Source organism: Protopterus annectens, chromosome 8.part0 (genome assembly GCF_019279795.1).
Source record: "Protopterus annectens isolate FY-2018-M chromosome 8.part0, PAN1.0, whole genome shotgun sequence".
NCBI lineage: Eukaryota > Metazoa > Chordata > Ceratodontiformes > Protopteridae > Protopterus > Protopterus annectens.
In genome coordinates this window covers 793,105,038-793,118,778 of record NC_056741.1, presented here as the reverse complement: position 1 = coordinate 793,118,778, position 13,741 = coordinate 793,105,038, and the positions used below count along the sequence as shown (strand labels likewise).

General features: G+C 39.1%; 1 protein-coding gene across 1 annotated transcript; it reads right to left on the bottom strand.

The window, feature by feature from the left end:
- Positions 1–4,485: 4,485 nt before the first annotated feature.
- On the bottom strand, positions 4,486–12,172 carry PIM2 (Pim-2 proto-oncogene, serine/threonine kinase). Its single transcript, XM_044080263.1, has 6 exons — positions 11,886–12,172; positions 9,963–10,069; positions 8,983–9,033; positions 7,533–7,911; positions 6,063–6,239; positions 4,486–5,530 (listed from the first exon to the last, which is right to left on the bottom strand). Exons 1-6 carry the CDS (start codon positions 11,953–11,955, stop codon positions 5,367–5,369), a joined length of 948 nt encoding a protein of 315 aa, XP_043936198.1. The 5' UTR covers positions 11,956–12,172; the 3' UTR covers positions 4,486–5,366.
- Between the last annotated feature and the right edge of the window lie 1,569 nt (positions 12,173–13,741).

Sequence of the window (13,741 nt, the reverse complement as noted above, 5' to 3'; positions counted from 1 at the left end):
AGATGTGATTTGAAGGAGTTTTTGAAGTGTGAGGTGGTGGAGGCAGTGGGTCAGCGAAGGTGGAAGGCAATTCCAGTTTCTAGCAATAGTGTGGGAATATAGCACTTTTCCTACAGTATTGTTTGCTCTAGTGATACAGAGGAGAGATTTGTCCCTAGATCGGAGAGGGTGATTTGCTGTGTAGTGGGCAAGTAGTTGGGTTAGTGATGGGGTTTTTATCAGGGTATTTAAGAATATTGTAGACGGTAACTAGCTGGTGGTAATTAAGTAGCTGAGGTAGTTCTAGCCAATTTAAGTATATTGGAGCAACACAGTGATGTGTTCTGAAGGTGGTGTTTTTAGCAAACTTGGCGATCTTATTGTAAAAGGATTCTAGTTTGTCTAGATCTATTTTTTTAATGTGGGTGAAAATTGGTGCTGCATACATTAATGTGGACATTATGGACAATAGGAGAGTCTGGGCTAGGGTGACTCTTGCTTGGTCTATAAGAAAGTTTTTGAGTCTATATAATGTGCCCATTTTGTGTACCTTTTTGATGGTCTGTGAGATGTGGACATTGAAGTGAAGATTATTATCAATATCAATGCTTAGCAGTTTGGTATGGTCAAAAGGGGAAATGGTAGTGCCATTTTTAGAGGCGACGGAGAGGGGAACAATTTTTGATTTGTTAGGGATAAATAGTAGTAAATTAGTCTTATTGGGGTTTAGGACGAGTTGGATGTCAGAAATACATTAGGTTTCCTGGGTGAGTTGTTGCACAATGCCTGGAGATGGGGCTGAGCAGACTGAAGTTGAATCATCTGCATACTGAATAAGTGTAGCATGCTGGGTTGAGCTGTGCAGATTATTGGTAAAGATAGAAAAGAGAAGTGGGCCCAGTATTGAGCCTTGTGGTACACCTATGGTGGTAGGAAATTTAGGGGACAGTACACCTTGCCAATGGACAGATTGTTGCCTGTTTAACATTCCTTCAGATTGGAATGTTGTGGCAGAATCTGAGCAGGCCCTTCACTCAATACCACAAATGGATGCTTCACAGGGATGCATTTCTGGACATTGTTCAGGGTACTCCTCAAGTAGATCTCTTTGCCTCCTCTCTGAACAGACTTCTTCCGTTTTGTGCCAGAGTTCCAGGTCCTCTGGTATGGAAGGTTTAATCCATATTCACCCTTTTCCATCTGCACAATTCCACTTTCTATTTATCTTGCCCTAGTTTCATTGCATTCATTCTCTCCTGTCTTTCTCTGGTGCCTTGTTCATAATTCACTCAACATGCAGTTCCTCTACTCCAACTTTCCAGTTATTACTTGTATTTCTGCACAACTAACCCCAACTAACCCCCCCTCCCTCTGCACTCCCAGTCTATCTACATAACCAGTTTACATACAAACTGTTCTTTTACCTGACATTTTAAAATGTTTCCCCAATTTTGTTCTCAGTTGATTTGTACCTTTACTTCATTTGTGCATTCTAGACCATCACAGAGTTTAACACTAGGTTCATAGGTAGGTACTAAGCTATCGGCCTAAGGGCCTAAGTAAGCCTAGCCAACAAGGTTCCCTGGCTTATGCGACCCAAGAAAGTTATTTTCCTGTGCCCCTGTCAAGCAGAGCTACAGAAGTGATCCCTGGGGTGTATTTCCTATTTCCCATCCACTCAAGATTTTTCTTTAAGAGTGCTAATGAAGAACTTTGCTTGACATAGATGGGTAGCTTGTTCCACAATATGAGAAGTCTCTGGGACAGGAAAGCTATTCCTCCAGCATATCTTATTTATTATGGTGACAAGGTTTAGGTCCATAGAGCGTGTAGCTCGGAAGGATTGGGATCTCTTTAGGTGTAGCATGTCCAACAGCTCTGGGTTTGACATAACTTTATATGTTAGGCAGAGATCACCTCAGAGTAGGCGATATGCTACGGAGTAAAGGTGGAGTTTTGTTGAGATTGTCAGTGTAGGATATCTGTTTGAGGCCAGTAATCCTCTTTGTGAGGTACTTCTGTGGCCTTTCCAGCTGCTGCAGAGGTCTTGTGAGGTACATTCCAAATGAGGCATTGTACTCTATAAAATGGGTCTAATGAGGTCTAATGAGTGTAGAGGGGAACAATGACCTCTTTTTCCTGGATGAGAACTCTTGTGATGAGGTGTGCACCAAGATCCTGACTACTCTGGTGATGTGATCATCAACTACTGTCCAACTGGGTCCCAAGGTCTCATCACACATTCAGCATTAAGTAGACAGCCGCCTATGTGGTAGTTCATGGGTACAGAGTTTACCAAAGGGGATGACAATGCACTTTTTGGTATTGAGCTTGAGGCCATGGCTCTAACACCAGGCATCTGTCTCAGTGAGGCCCTTCTGTAGGATGTCCACATCATACTCTACTATGGCTCCTAGTTTGCAGTCATCTGTGAACTTAGTTAGCCAAAGGTCTTCTGTGTTAGCCTGTACTTCAGAGAATTAGATACCAACAGGAGAGGTCCCAGGACTGAACCATGTGGCACTCCACTTGTCACTGGTTTGAAGTCAGATTTGGAATCTGCAACTTTTACAGTGTGGGTTCTGTCATTGAACCAGTTGGCAACCCATCTTGTGAAAGGCAGTAGTCCAAGGGTACGACAACCAACTAGATGCAGAACAAAATCCCCAGGACAAACCACGATCCACCAAATTTCTTTCTGAAACACAGCTTTATTGTAGCGATAAAACAGAGAGCACAGTGCCAATCCTGGTTAAGCACTTTCACGTATCACCATACGCTCCGAAGTTGCCATAGTTTCGTTTTTACAGAGGTGCTTTTTCTTTAGATCAGTATTTTTATAAATATGCAAGCAATGACACGATCACACCTTCAGCTGGCCAAACGTAAATGACAGTGCATAAATCTGTAAAAGTCCTTCAGTTTCTTTCGCAGGCGTAGTACTGTTCTCTTCCTTGGTCAGAAACAGAAGTAGATTGCAACAGTAATACTAACACAGCAAATCAGAAAGGACTTTTACAGATTTATGCACTGTCATTTACGTTTGGCCAGCTGAAGGTGTGATCGTGTCATTGCTTGCATATTTATAAAAATACTGATCTAAAGAAAAAGCACCTCTGTAAAAACGAAACTATGGCAACTTCGGAGCGTATGGTGATACGTGAAAGTGCTTAACCAGGATTGGCACTGTGCTCTCTGTTTTATCGCTACAATAAAGCTGTGTTTCAGAAAGAAATTTGGTGGATCGGGGTTAACCCATCTTGTGACATAGAAATTTACACAGTTTGAGTTTAGCTATAATTCCAGAATGGGGATGGTGTCGAAAGCCTTGGCAAAATCATGATAGGCTGCGTGAACCATCTTACCCTCGTGTACGGCTTTGGTGACTGCCTCAAAAAGTCGATCAGGTTCAGGGCGCTTTGGTGGGGAGCCAGTTCGTTTTGAAGTTCATGTAAAACACAGCCTGGGATGTTGCCTGGTCCCACAGATGCTGTATTTTTTGGCTTTAGAGAGGGCAGCTTTTACCTGCGTAGTTGTGATTACAGGGGCTTGCATTCTTCCTGTATAGATATGGGCCCTTTAGGGGGTGAGAGGGGGTAAGTTAGCACTAAACCTGCCAGGATGTTGGCAACATCACTTGGTTCTGTAATTTTCGTGCCATTGTGCTGTAACTCAGAGCAAATCTGGGTGTTGCCATTGAGATTCTTGACATGGCTATAGAATGCTTTGTGGCTGTCCCTAGAATCCGTGGCGATTTTGTTTTCGTAGCTAGCTTTGGAGGACCTTATAAAGGATCTCATCTTCTTACGGAGGCTGACCAGGGAGCTCCTCCACTCATGGATTTTACTCTTTTGCAACAGTTTCTTTCTATGGAGTATTTGACTCGATAAACGAACAGTTATCCTCCTGATCATTTGTGAAAACAGACACTTATGCAGCATGATTATTTAGTCAAACAAAAATTTACCAGCTCATACGGACACCTATCCTGCCAACAAAAGGTAAATGGCATTGTTCTTGTGCAACTTTGAACCACAGTATGGCAACATCAATAATATCAGTGTCTTAATAATCAGACCAGATCTACACAACTTCAAAGGCATTTATTAAATAAATTCCAACATAACAAAATAACTTCTGGATTCAAGTATTCTGAAACAAAATGTTTGGCAAGAATAACAAATTCAACACATGCTAGATCACACTTAAATTAAAGATTGTATATTTTCAAAAAATATATATATTATGCAATGTTAAATAAAACCAGTGAATGTAAATATACATAACATGTATATTATGTGGCTCATTTATGGTGTAACTTTTATAAAGTCGTTACAACAAAAAATTCAATACACAAGTATTTACACTTAATATTTCACAATCCTGGTTTCGGAGACCAGAATTTAATCTGTGGTCATACCTACATTCTTCCATGCTCTCCAACTCAGTCAAACAAAAACAAAACAATGGGTAGGTTAAAAAAAAAAAAAAACAAACAATGGGTAGGTTAAAAAAAAATAGCTCTGCTTTACGGACACCCTCCATACCAAAAGAGAAGTGAGCATTCAAACATTTCTTGCTAGGCACACACAAATTTGCCCACTACTTGCAATTATGTCTATCTCACAAAAGCATTTCATTTAAACCCATTCTTAGCAGATTTTTACCTTTTAAACAAGGGTCAAAGTACTACCACTAAAAGGGGAAAAATATTCAAAAAGCTACAACAGATATCCCCCAGCTTTCTCTTTTCTGTTAAGCAATCCCTCAGCCCTGACCATCTTTGACCATTGGGGTGAAAAGGTACATTTTTGGAAACTTGCCTGCTGAGATTTTCCAGTACAAAATGACTGGTTTTCTTATGGCAAGATATACTGGAGATAAGTGCAAGAGTTAATGGTTTACACAATCTACAGTAAAACGTGTGAAAAATTGCCTGTACTACAAAAGAACAGGACAAAATTAGTAGCCCCCCCTCCCAAAAAGCTAGGGAACAAACTTTACAACAAAAGCTCCTTTCAACTAACTTCTCCAATTTACAAATGTAACTGGCTCCAACTAAAATGAGTGTAATCTATGATCATTCATATCAGCATCGCGGTATCCTACAAAAATAAAATCAATTCAGAAAAACTAGGTTAACTTTAAAAGAAAGTCCACTGGGTTCCAGCTGTAGGGTCCATCTACGTGCTTGTCATTACAGCATTTGTTTTGTTCTGACCTGTAAAACCAGGCTACATTACGTGAACTCCGGCTACATTAAGTGAACTTGAGGAGTTCTAAAGCTGTTATATCTACTAGTCTTTGTGGTTCAAGAGGAGTGACAGAATACAGTCCTATGTAACAAAAAGTTCTCTTCCACTCCACTGCTGACAATTCAATATGTTCTATAAACTCTGCTGGCTACTACTGGATTCATCCCGAAGGTCCCGAAAATCATCCTCAGTTTGCTGCAACTCAGTCTGCATCCATGGATGAAGAAGGATCTGTTCCAAGGTAGGACGTTCTGATGGGTTAAGGGATAAGCACCAACGGATGAGTTCCTCACAATCTGAAAAATAGAGGAAAAAAAGTACATACATTAGAAAAAAAGCCAGGATGTACACTTCACAGCTTAAGTTTATAATACTAAAAGTGAAGTTTTGCCAGGGTTATAAACTGCTCAGGAGGACTACAATGGGAAGTTAAACAGTTGCATATTTATTGATTAACTAAACAGGTTGGACATTTTTCAGTGTCCATGTCCAGTGAATATGTATATCTGGATGGCCAGGACAGATAAAGACACAGCAAATGATTCAGAGGAAGGTACGTTAAACATTTTCTCATATTGTAGAATTGGGAGCTTTGTTTATCCACAGTCACAAAGATGTACTAAATAGGAGGGTAGTCTTGTTACACAGACCACTGGACTAAGTGTTAAATAGCCCAAGAGAAACATCTCCAAGCCAACTAATTAATGGTGTCAAAAACATGACTCTCCATGCTTATATGAGGCCACCTAATGTACACAAACAAAATTAAAGAAAAAGCAAAAGCCCATACATTACGGATTTAAATTTTGACCACGATCACTAACTCACCTTTGGAGACCCTGTGCCTGAACCGGAGATCTCCACATACAATTTCGTCATCGTGCTCAAAGGGAATATCACCACACACCATATCATACAGAAGGATTCCAAGAGACCAAACAGCTGCAGGGACAGCATGGTAACTGTGATACTGAACCCACTCTGGAGGACTATACACTCTTGTTCCTGCAAAAAAGGTAAAAAGGAAACCACTTAATAAAAAAGCTGTCACTTTTTGGTAACTAAAAACTTTATAACAAATATTTGCAAGCAACAAGCAACACATTTCAGAAAATTAGATTCCTCCCCCTCTACCTTCAGAGGAATTCCTTCACACTTCTGCCCTTTCTCCCACAAAGTATCACAGTATTACACTATGGTTCACCCTACAGTCTTCTCCCATGGCACCAGCTGCACCTTTGGATTAGGTTTCCTTCCTCATCCTCAGGGGCAACAAACACTGAAATAAACAGATTAGCTCTCCAAAACAGCAGAGCTGCTACTGGAAATGACATGCACACTAACCTTCCCATTTGGGAACAGAGCACTTTAATTCACTCCCAGATAAAAGCAAACTCACCTGCACTGTGGCCAAAGTAACAGGGGCAGCTTATACCACCCCCCCAACAAAAATAAATAACTCCCACCACAATTTACTTCCCCTGCTAAAATGTTCATCCTACACTAAATGCACATACTTTCCAAGCTTTCAAGTACCTCAGCTCCACAAAATGGATATACTTTGGCTTATTTTATTACTTGTAGTTGCAAACGCATTCACTAAAAGATGATGTGCAACTATATTACTGTATACTGTGGCAGACTTACTTGTGACACTATGTTCTCTCCATTTAGAGGAGGTACGCTATGGCATGAATGTACAAGCACTCAAAAAGCTTCAAAACAGAATTCAATCTGATAAAGGGCTTTTAAACAAAACGTCCAGTCACTATAAACAGAGCAACTAAGGGCCTTACTTAACTTCATGCTTACTTGTAAATATATTCAGTCCAATTACAGAGTCATTAGTCCCAGACTATCAATGCCCAAATTATGGGAGACACTGCTGTATTGAAGAAAATGACTTTAAAAAGTAGCTATTCATAAAACATCAGGTAATGAGGACATTCAGATCCAAAACACAAGATGTCATAACATATCAGAGCTGCCCCTTTGTCAAGATAAAGGTATACCCACATATTAATAAACAAAACTCTTATACAGCATTTACAGTTTAATTTACTGGCAGATACGGTTTGGAGTAAACTGTGATTTTAATGTAATTTGCACTAGACCAGGATAATCTAGGGCTACAGGCTCAATAACTAGTCTTGAAGATCCTTACTAAAAGATCACCTCTGTTAGTGAATCAGTTAGAGGCCTTTACACATAATGCAGACCAACTCCTCAAAACAAAGAAGGCCACAATATTAACAGCACAGCATTAACATATTTTGACTGAAATCAAATCCTACTCACCATCAAAGGCAGTATACAAAGAGTCCTGTAAAACTGCTCCAGAACCAAAATCAATGAGCTTCAGTTCCCCAGTACGCAGGCTGACCAGAATGTTCTCATCCTTAATATCTCGATGTACTGTCCCACAAGCATGACAGTGCTGCACTGCCTCTATCACTTGCCGGAAAAAGTTACAAGCAACAACTTCTGGCAATGGGCCATGTTCAGTAATAAAATCAAAAAGATCTTGAACATTCTCTGGACGTTCCATGATCAGATAAAAGCCATCATCAGACTCATACCAGTCCAGGAGACGAATCACACTACGATGCCCACCACTATTACCCATGTTCACCTTTGTCATCAGTACAATTTCCAGTGGTACCAAGGTTTCATTAGGCTAAAATTAAACAAAAATACCATGCTTATTCATCAATACTGATAACATTTACAGTTGTAAACAAATTGTAATACTGTTCAATTTAGACTGCAATAATGAATTCATGCTGTTCAATTTAGACTGCAATAATGAATTCATGCAAGATATACCTTACGACTAATCTAATTAATACTTAACATTGTCTTGACTATTGCCTATTACATCAACCAAGAATAACCCAATGATTCTTAAAACAAGCATTCAACTAAAAAATATTGTGTCACACACACACACACACACACACACACACACACACACACACACACACACACACACACACACACACACACACACACACACACACACACACACACTGCAAAAAAATAAACCCAGACATGGGGAAACACCACTTGCTTGTAATTTTTCAGGGTTGAAGAATGAATACATTAACAATTTCCACAAGAAGGTGCAAATACTATGACTCACTGTGGTTTCCTCTGCTGACCAAAGATCTGGAGCAAGATTTAGCTACTAGCAAAGGTTACTGGAAAAGGCTCTTTTCAGAGCTTCAAGAGTGTCAACACACAAAAATGTGTCAACACAGGAACTGAGTAACTCTCAGCAAGACGAACAGCTGACTGGGTGGGTGGGGAATTTCGGCCCTAGATAACACAGCATGGCTGTCCATAGGTTTTAAGTAATGCATGCCTTACTAAAAGATGTCAAAGATACCAGCATTTAATTAGTTTATTTTACATGTGACTTCAGCTATGAACTGGTGAACTCAAAGGGTCACAATTTAATTCTTAAAAGTAGCCCCAGGTCAACAGAAAATGAACACACATCCCTTAGGCTTTATTCACCAACCCAGCTAGCATAAACAGTAATAATATTCTTTACTGCAAAGAGTTGGAGGAGGAAATATTTCATCCCATGTATATAAAAACTCTTACCCTTCAGGTTATGGGTCACAGAAAGTTTTAACTACCGCTTTTGACCAAACAAAACTGCAACAACCTCCCAAAAAGACAAAATGCTGAAAGAAAATTCAGTCAAACACAGTAATGATAAACACTCTGCAGATAAACTTACCAATAGTTTCCATTCTACCACTCTGTTCCTAGCAATGTGTTTTATTGCCACCTGTAAAAGAAAATAAGCATATTTAAAAATGTGATTTTGCACACAGCTTTCATTAATCCTATGATGCCACTAGATTAACAAACTATGGCTACACCTAAAAAGAGAGGGAAACAGAAGTAGTTCCGTTTTGAAAGTGTTTATTTCTCTTTACCATTACAGAAAAGGGCGGTATACAACATAACTGAATACATTCCATTTACTGTAACACCCCCGCCCTCTGTTGTCTTTTGAAATAACTAGAATTCCACCTACTTCCAGTTTTCTTTAAAAGATGTTTGAAAGGTTAGCAACCCCCTCTACTGTATGCAAAACAAACAGATGTGAAATGCACTGCAGTCACAGAAGAGTTACACCTATTATACAGATAATCTATGCCACGTATGAAATCATCCTTTACTCGCTCATCTGAAAATTCATACAATAAAAGTGCAGTAGATATACCAAGTGGGTATGATTTTACAGCTGCACTACTTAGTTCCCCTGTACCTGCAAATTTTTAAACTTCTAGCACAAAAAAAATACTACACATATTTAATATAAAGTCACTGCTTCCATTAGGAAGTTAAACAGTGAAAAGATATTGTGCTACAACAGCTCAAACATTAGAAGAGCTACTTCAGACTAAATAAATCAGGAATCATAGCTCAAGCTAGAGGGAAAAAAATAAATAAATAAAAATAAAAACACAATAAATAAATAAAAATAAAAACACAATGGAACAAAGTCAGTGGCTGTACTACTACAAAAACAGGGATGATACTGATTACTCAGTCCAAAGTGACCAAAAGCTAGTCCTTGGTGGAGACACTGGAGTGTAATAATCTTTCCAGTGTATAGAAATAAAAATTAATGCTGTCTCACTAATCAGCACCAACCATGCTAGCAAAATTCAGACTGAGTGGTGTAAACTTATTAGCAAATATGCTTACCTGCAGCCCATCAGTCAGACGCTGTCCAGAGAACACCGTGCCAAAGCCACCTTTTCCAAGTAAAGGACCCAAGTGATACATTTTCTCCAGTGGTTCCTTTTCCTTAACTAAGGAATAGAAGTAAAACTAGATAAGTAACACTAAACACTTTCATACGTACGCAAAATCTAGTATTTCCTAAAGCTTTTAGGAAAAGCATCAAGATGATGGCTAAATACAAAGACAGATTATGAAAAGGCATGCAAAAAGGTGCAACATAAAAAGCTCAATTTACGACACTTACCACAGTATTTTTGCACTCACTAAACCCAGACAGTATTGATCTTTTGAAAGACACTCATATTTTGCAGTCAATAAACCCAGAACCCCTTTGCTAAAACATTGTGTCAAAAAAGCCTCTTTCCAAACAATTCCACTCAAGTTTAAAGTTCTTGCAACCCAGAAATTCCTCTTTCCTACAGTATGAGCATTTTGTGAAGCTACACTATCCATTCTACTATTCTGTTCCTACTTCCTAGCAATGTATGCACTGGCTTGACCTCTGAAAAGACTGAACTAATACAATACATACTCTAATTGTTATCCCTTATAAACAAGGGCACTTTTTTGAAATATTGGAACTAAATACACAACTGGTACTAAATACACAACTTAAGAGGACTCTGTATACATTTCTGTAAAGTTAACAGGAATAACTGTGCAAAAGTTAATGACAATGGCACCAGTCAGTACAAAGGCTGCTAAAGACATACCATCTTTCCTCTATCCCCGGATACACTCTAGTTACCTTGTCCCTATCACTTATGAGGGTCGAAACTACTAAACTTAAACTACAGTGTTCCCATACTAGCCAAACTCTTGTCTAATCAACTTCAAACTATGTCTGATGCCTAAAGAGTTTGGGTGGGGAGAATCACTTAAAAACCCGCAAGTATCACATACCCACCAGGGGAAAAAAAAAAAAAAAAACACAGATCAAAATGCACAAGCTAACATTAAGCAAAAATCGGCACAAGGTAGGGTCAGACAACGTTAGCAAACGTGGTTTTGCCTTCTTTACTTGCAATAAGACACGACCCAAGAGAGCAATACTCGACTAACCTATCAACAAATAAGCAGTATTTCAGAGCACTGGACTGCTCAAGAGAAGCACTGTCAGTTTAGAAACATCAAAAAATAATCTAGGCACAAATTACACATAGATGGACCAACCTATCACACACAGCATTACTTCTACACCACAACAACTGACAGGCGTGCAAGCATTTAAGCGGTACCCACAAAGTGGGGCAACACTTGGAATTTCATTTACTGACGAGCTGCGCACAGTTTCATTGCTTCATAAAATTAAAAAGTAATCCTGTCTGTCACTGCAGACATGATTACTTTATGAAATCACTGAATACATTCACTTACACAGGCTACTACCCATACAAAGTTTTAGGAAAATAAGAAGCTATTACAATTAGTCGGTACATCGACCAGGACTTGCTAAACTCCCGCTTCTTGCTCGATCGAATGATCATAAACACTGCCACTGATGCACTTTAAAACCTGCAAGCTGGTTCTCTCTCCGGGTCCTGACGAATAATTAGATTGAGTTCATATAAAAAGCACAGAACCGTGTAGCATGCCCTTTCTCGTTTAATAGACTCCAGACAATCTAACATTAATCCAGGAATCTTACTCAATAGCAAACTTCATAATCTTACTTTGATTAAACAAACATATTACAGACTACACAATATTGCCATTTAAAACTATAAACAGACAAAAATACCAACTGTCAACTTCCAGGTGGGCAGATACAATAAAATAATTACATGACAAACTCCCAAGACAACGTAAACAGCAGCACTAGTTACACCACTCTCACTACTACCCAAACCGTTTAAATTCTTAAGAACATGCAGATCAATTTACCTGTCTGCGTTTTGCTGTTACCATCGCCTCCAACGTGTGTGTAAACTGGATTGACGGTTTTGGTCAACATTGTTCACAGCACACAAAATTTTGCAGTCAAACTAAATGCCCAGAAAATACACTTTCAGAAAATCTAAATTAGACACGATTTATAAATAAATATTTCCCCAGTAGTAAATCCACAGGGTCGTCCGATTCAGATAGATTCACAATAAAAAGAACAAAACATCAACTTCAACGCTGCCGTTGCTACTAACACTCTCAGATACCGCACTTGTAGTATTTATTTTAATCATGGGCGTGGACTTCCTTACTCAATGAGCCAGAATCCCGCCTACCTAAAAACAAACTAAACAACCAACCATTGCAGCCGAATCAAGTCTTCTAAGCCCACCCCCAGTCCAAGTTATCGCCCTCTCATAACAACCTTCAAACAAGTGCACGTATCAACCAATAGACAGAAAACCATACACCCTTTCTAAGAAAAATGTCAACAAACCGCAACACGCAAGTGGTTTAGACTATTTGAGTAAGTTTACAAAAAGCCTTCGCCAAGTTCGTAGCAGTGAGAGCCTCTTCCCGCCATAAACAAACCGAACTTCGCTACAGAAATAGTTTTAGAACGTTTCCCTTTTCATTTGAATTTCAGAGGCAGGAGTTTGTGTTTGCTTGATTTAACCATGTGGATGTACGCTCATTTCGTATACGGTACCAAATACCACTTCACGGGATTATAATGTTTTCAGATGTCCATAGTGGGATTTTTTTAAGCAGTCTTTTCGCAGGGCAAATTATACAACCTGTATATATTGTGTTGGCAAAAATAAACGTCCACACGTGTAGAATTTGAGTAGCTTCTGGTGTTTAATATCATGATAAATAATTTCAGATAAATGTTTGCTCTATAGAATTATTTGAGCAAACTTGGAAAGGATTTTTGTCTTCGGGGCATTTGCCATTTTTCATATCCCCGTACCCCCTCCTAGCACACAACTGTTCAGGTAAGGACTGCCATGCATAAAGAGGGAGCTGTGATAGGCAAGCTTCTTAACACATTGCATTAGGTTCATAGATTAGTAGTAGGCTAACTGCCCTTGCGAGCCATTTTAAACCTTCCAATTATCGCTTATGTTTGTAAGGCAAATACCTTAACCATTAGGCCATACTCTTAACCCATTAACATGCTCCTGGTCATATAAATATACTTACATTACAGACAGCCACACACATACAGTAATTTGTAATTTAGCTGTTTACTGCATTTGAATTTAAACTTACTTCACACATTGAAACGGGCTGTGGTGCATTATCCTGTTGCTGCAGCTAAAAGGCTTGGGTCATTAGTTTTTGTGCGCTGATTATAACGAACACAAACATGGCACACATTTGCAGCGTGATTTGGATGAACTACCTCACAAAGTTTTATAAACAAAGAAATTAAATATTCATTTCCACCAAATGGTGTAGCTGCTAGCTATGCATACAAATGAGTGCATTTTTTTCTGAGCATCTTTTGCAAACATAAACACTCAGAAACACAGAATGTTTAAACTGTGCAAACAAATATTTAAGTATAGAGACATAAAAATGCTTGTGTGAAAGGAATAAACTTCTAAAATAGTTTTTTTATGGGTATAAATGGTAACAATTGAAAATAAAGTGCCCCTTTCCTATATGTCTTAGGGTAGTATTTTGAGGGTTGAGTTATTGTGTCTTTCGGCTTTTCCCAGTTAGGGGTCGCCACAGCGGAACTCCGGTCCGCTAATGATTGGTAGTTGATTTTTACGTGCTGAGTTACCAGCCCAGACGCACAACCTTCAACGAAGGTACGCCCATTCACGCATGTCTCCACGCAG

Excerpts from the sequence above, each read along its gene's own strand:
- PIM2 (XM_044080263.1), bottom strand. The coding sequence starts at position 11,955 with ATGTTGACCAAAACCGTCAATCCAGTTTACACACACGTTGGAGGCGAT. Across the intron at positions 9,034-9,962 it reads GTCTGACTGATGGGCTGCAG|GTGGCAATAAAACACATTGC; the intron begins GTAAGCATATTT and ends TTTCTTTTACAG. Across the intron at positions 5,531-6,062 it reads CAGGCACAGGGTCTCCAAAG|ATTGTGAGGAACTCATCCGT; the intron begins GTGAGTTAGTGA and ends TCTATTTTTCAG.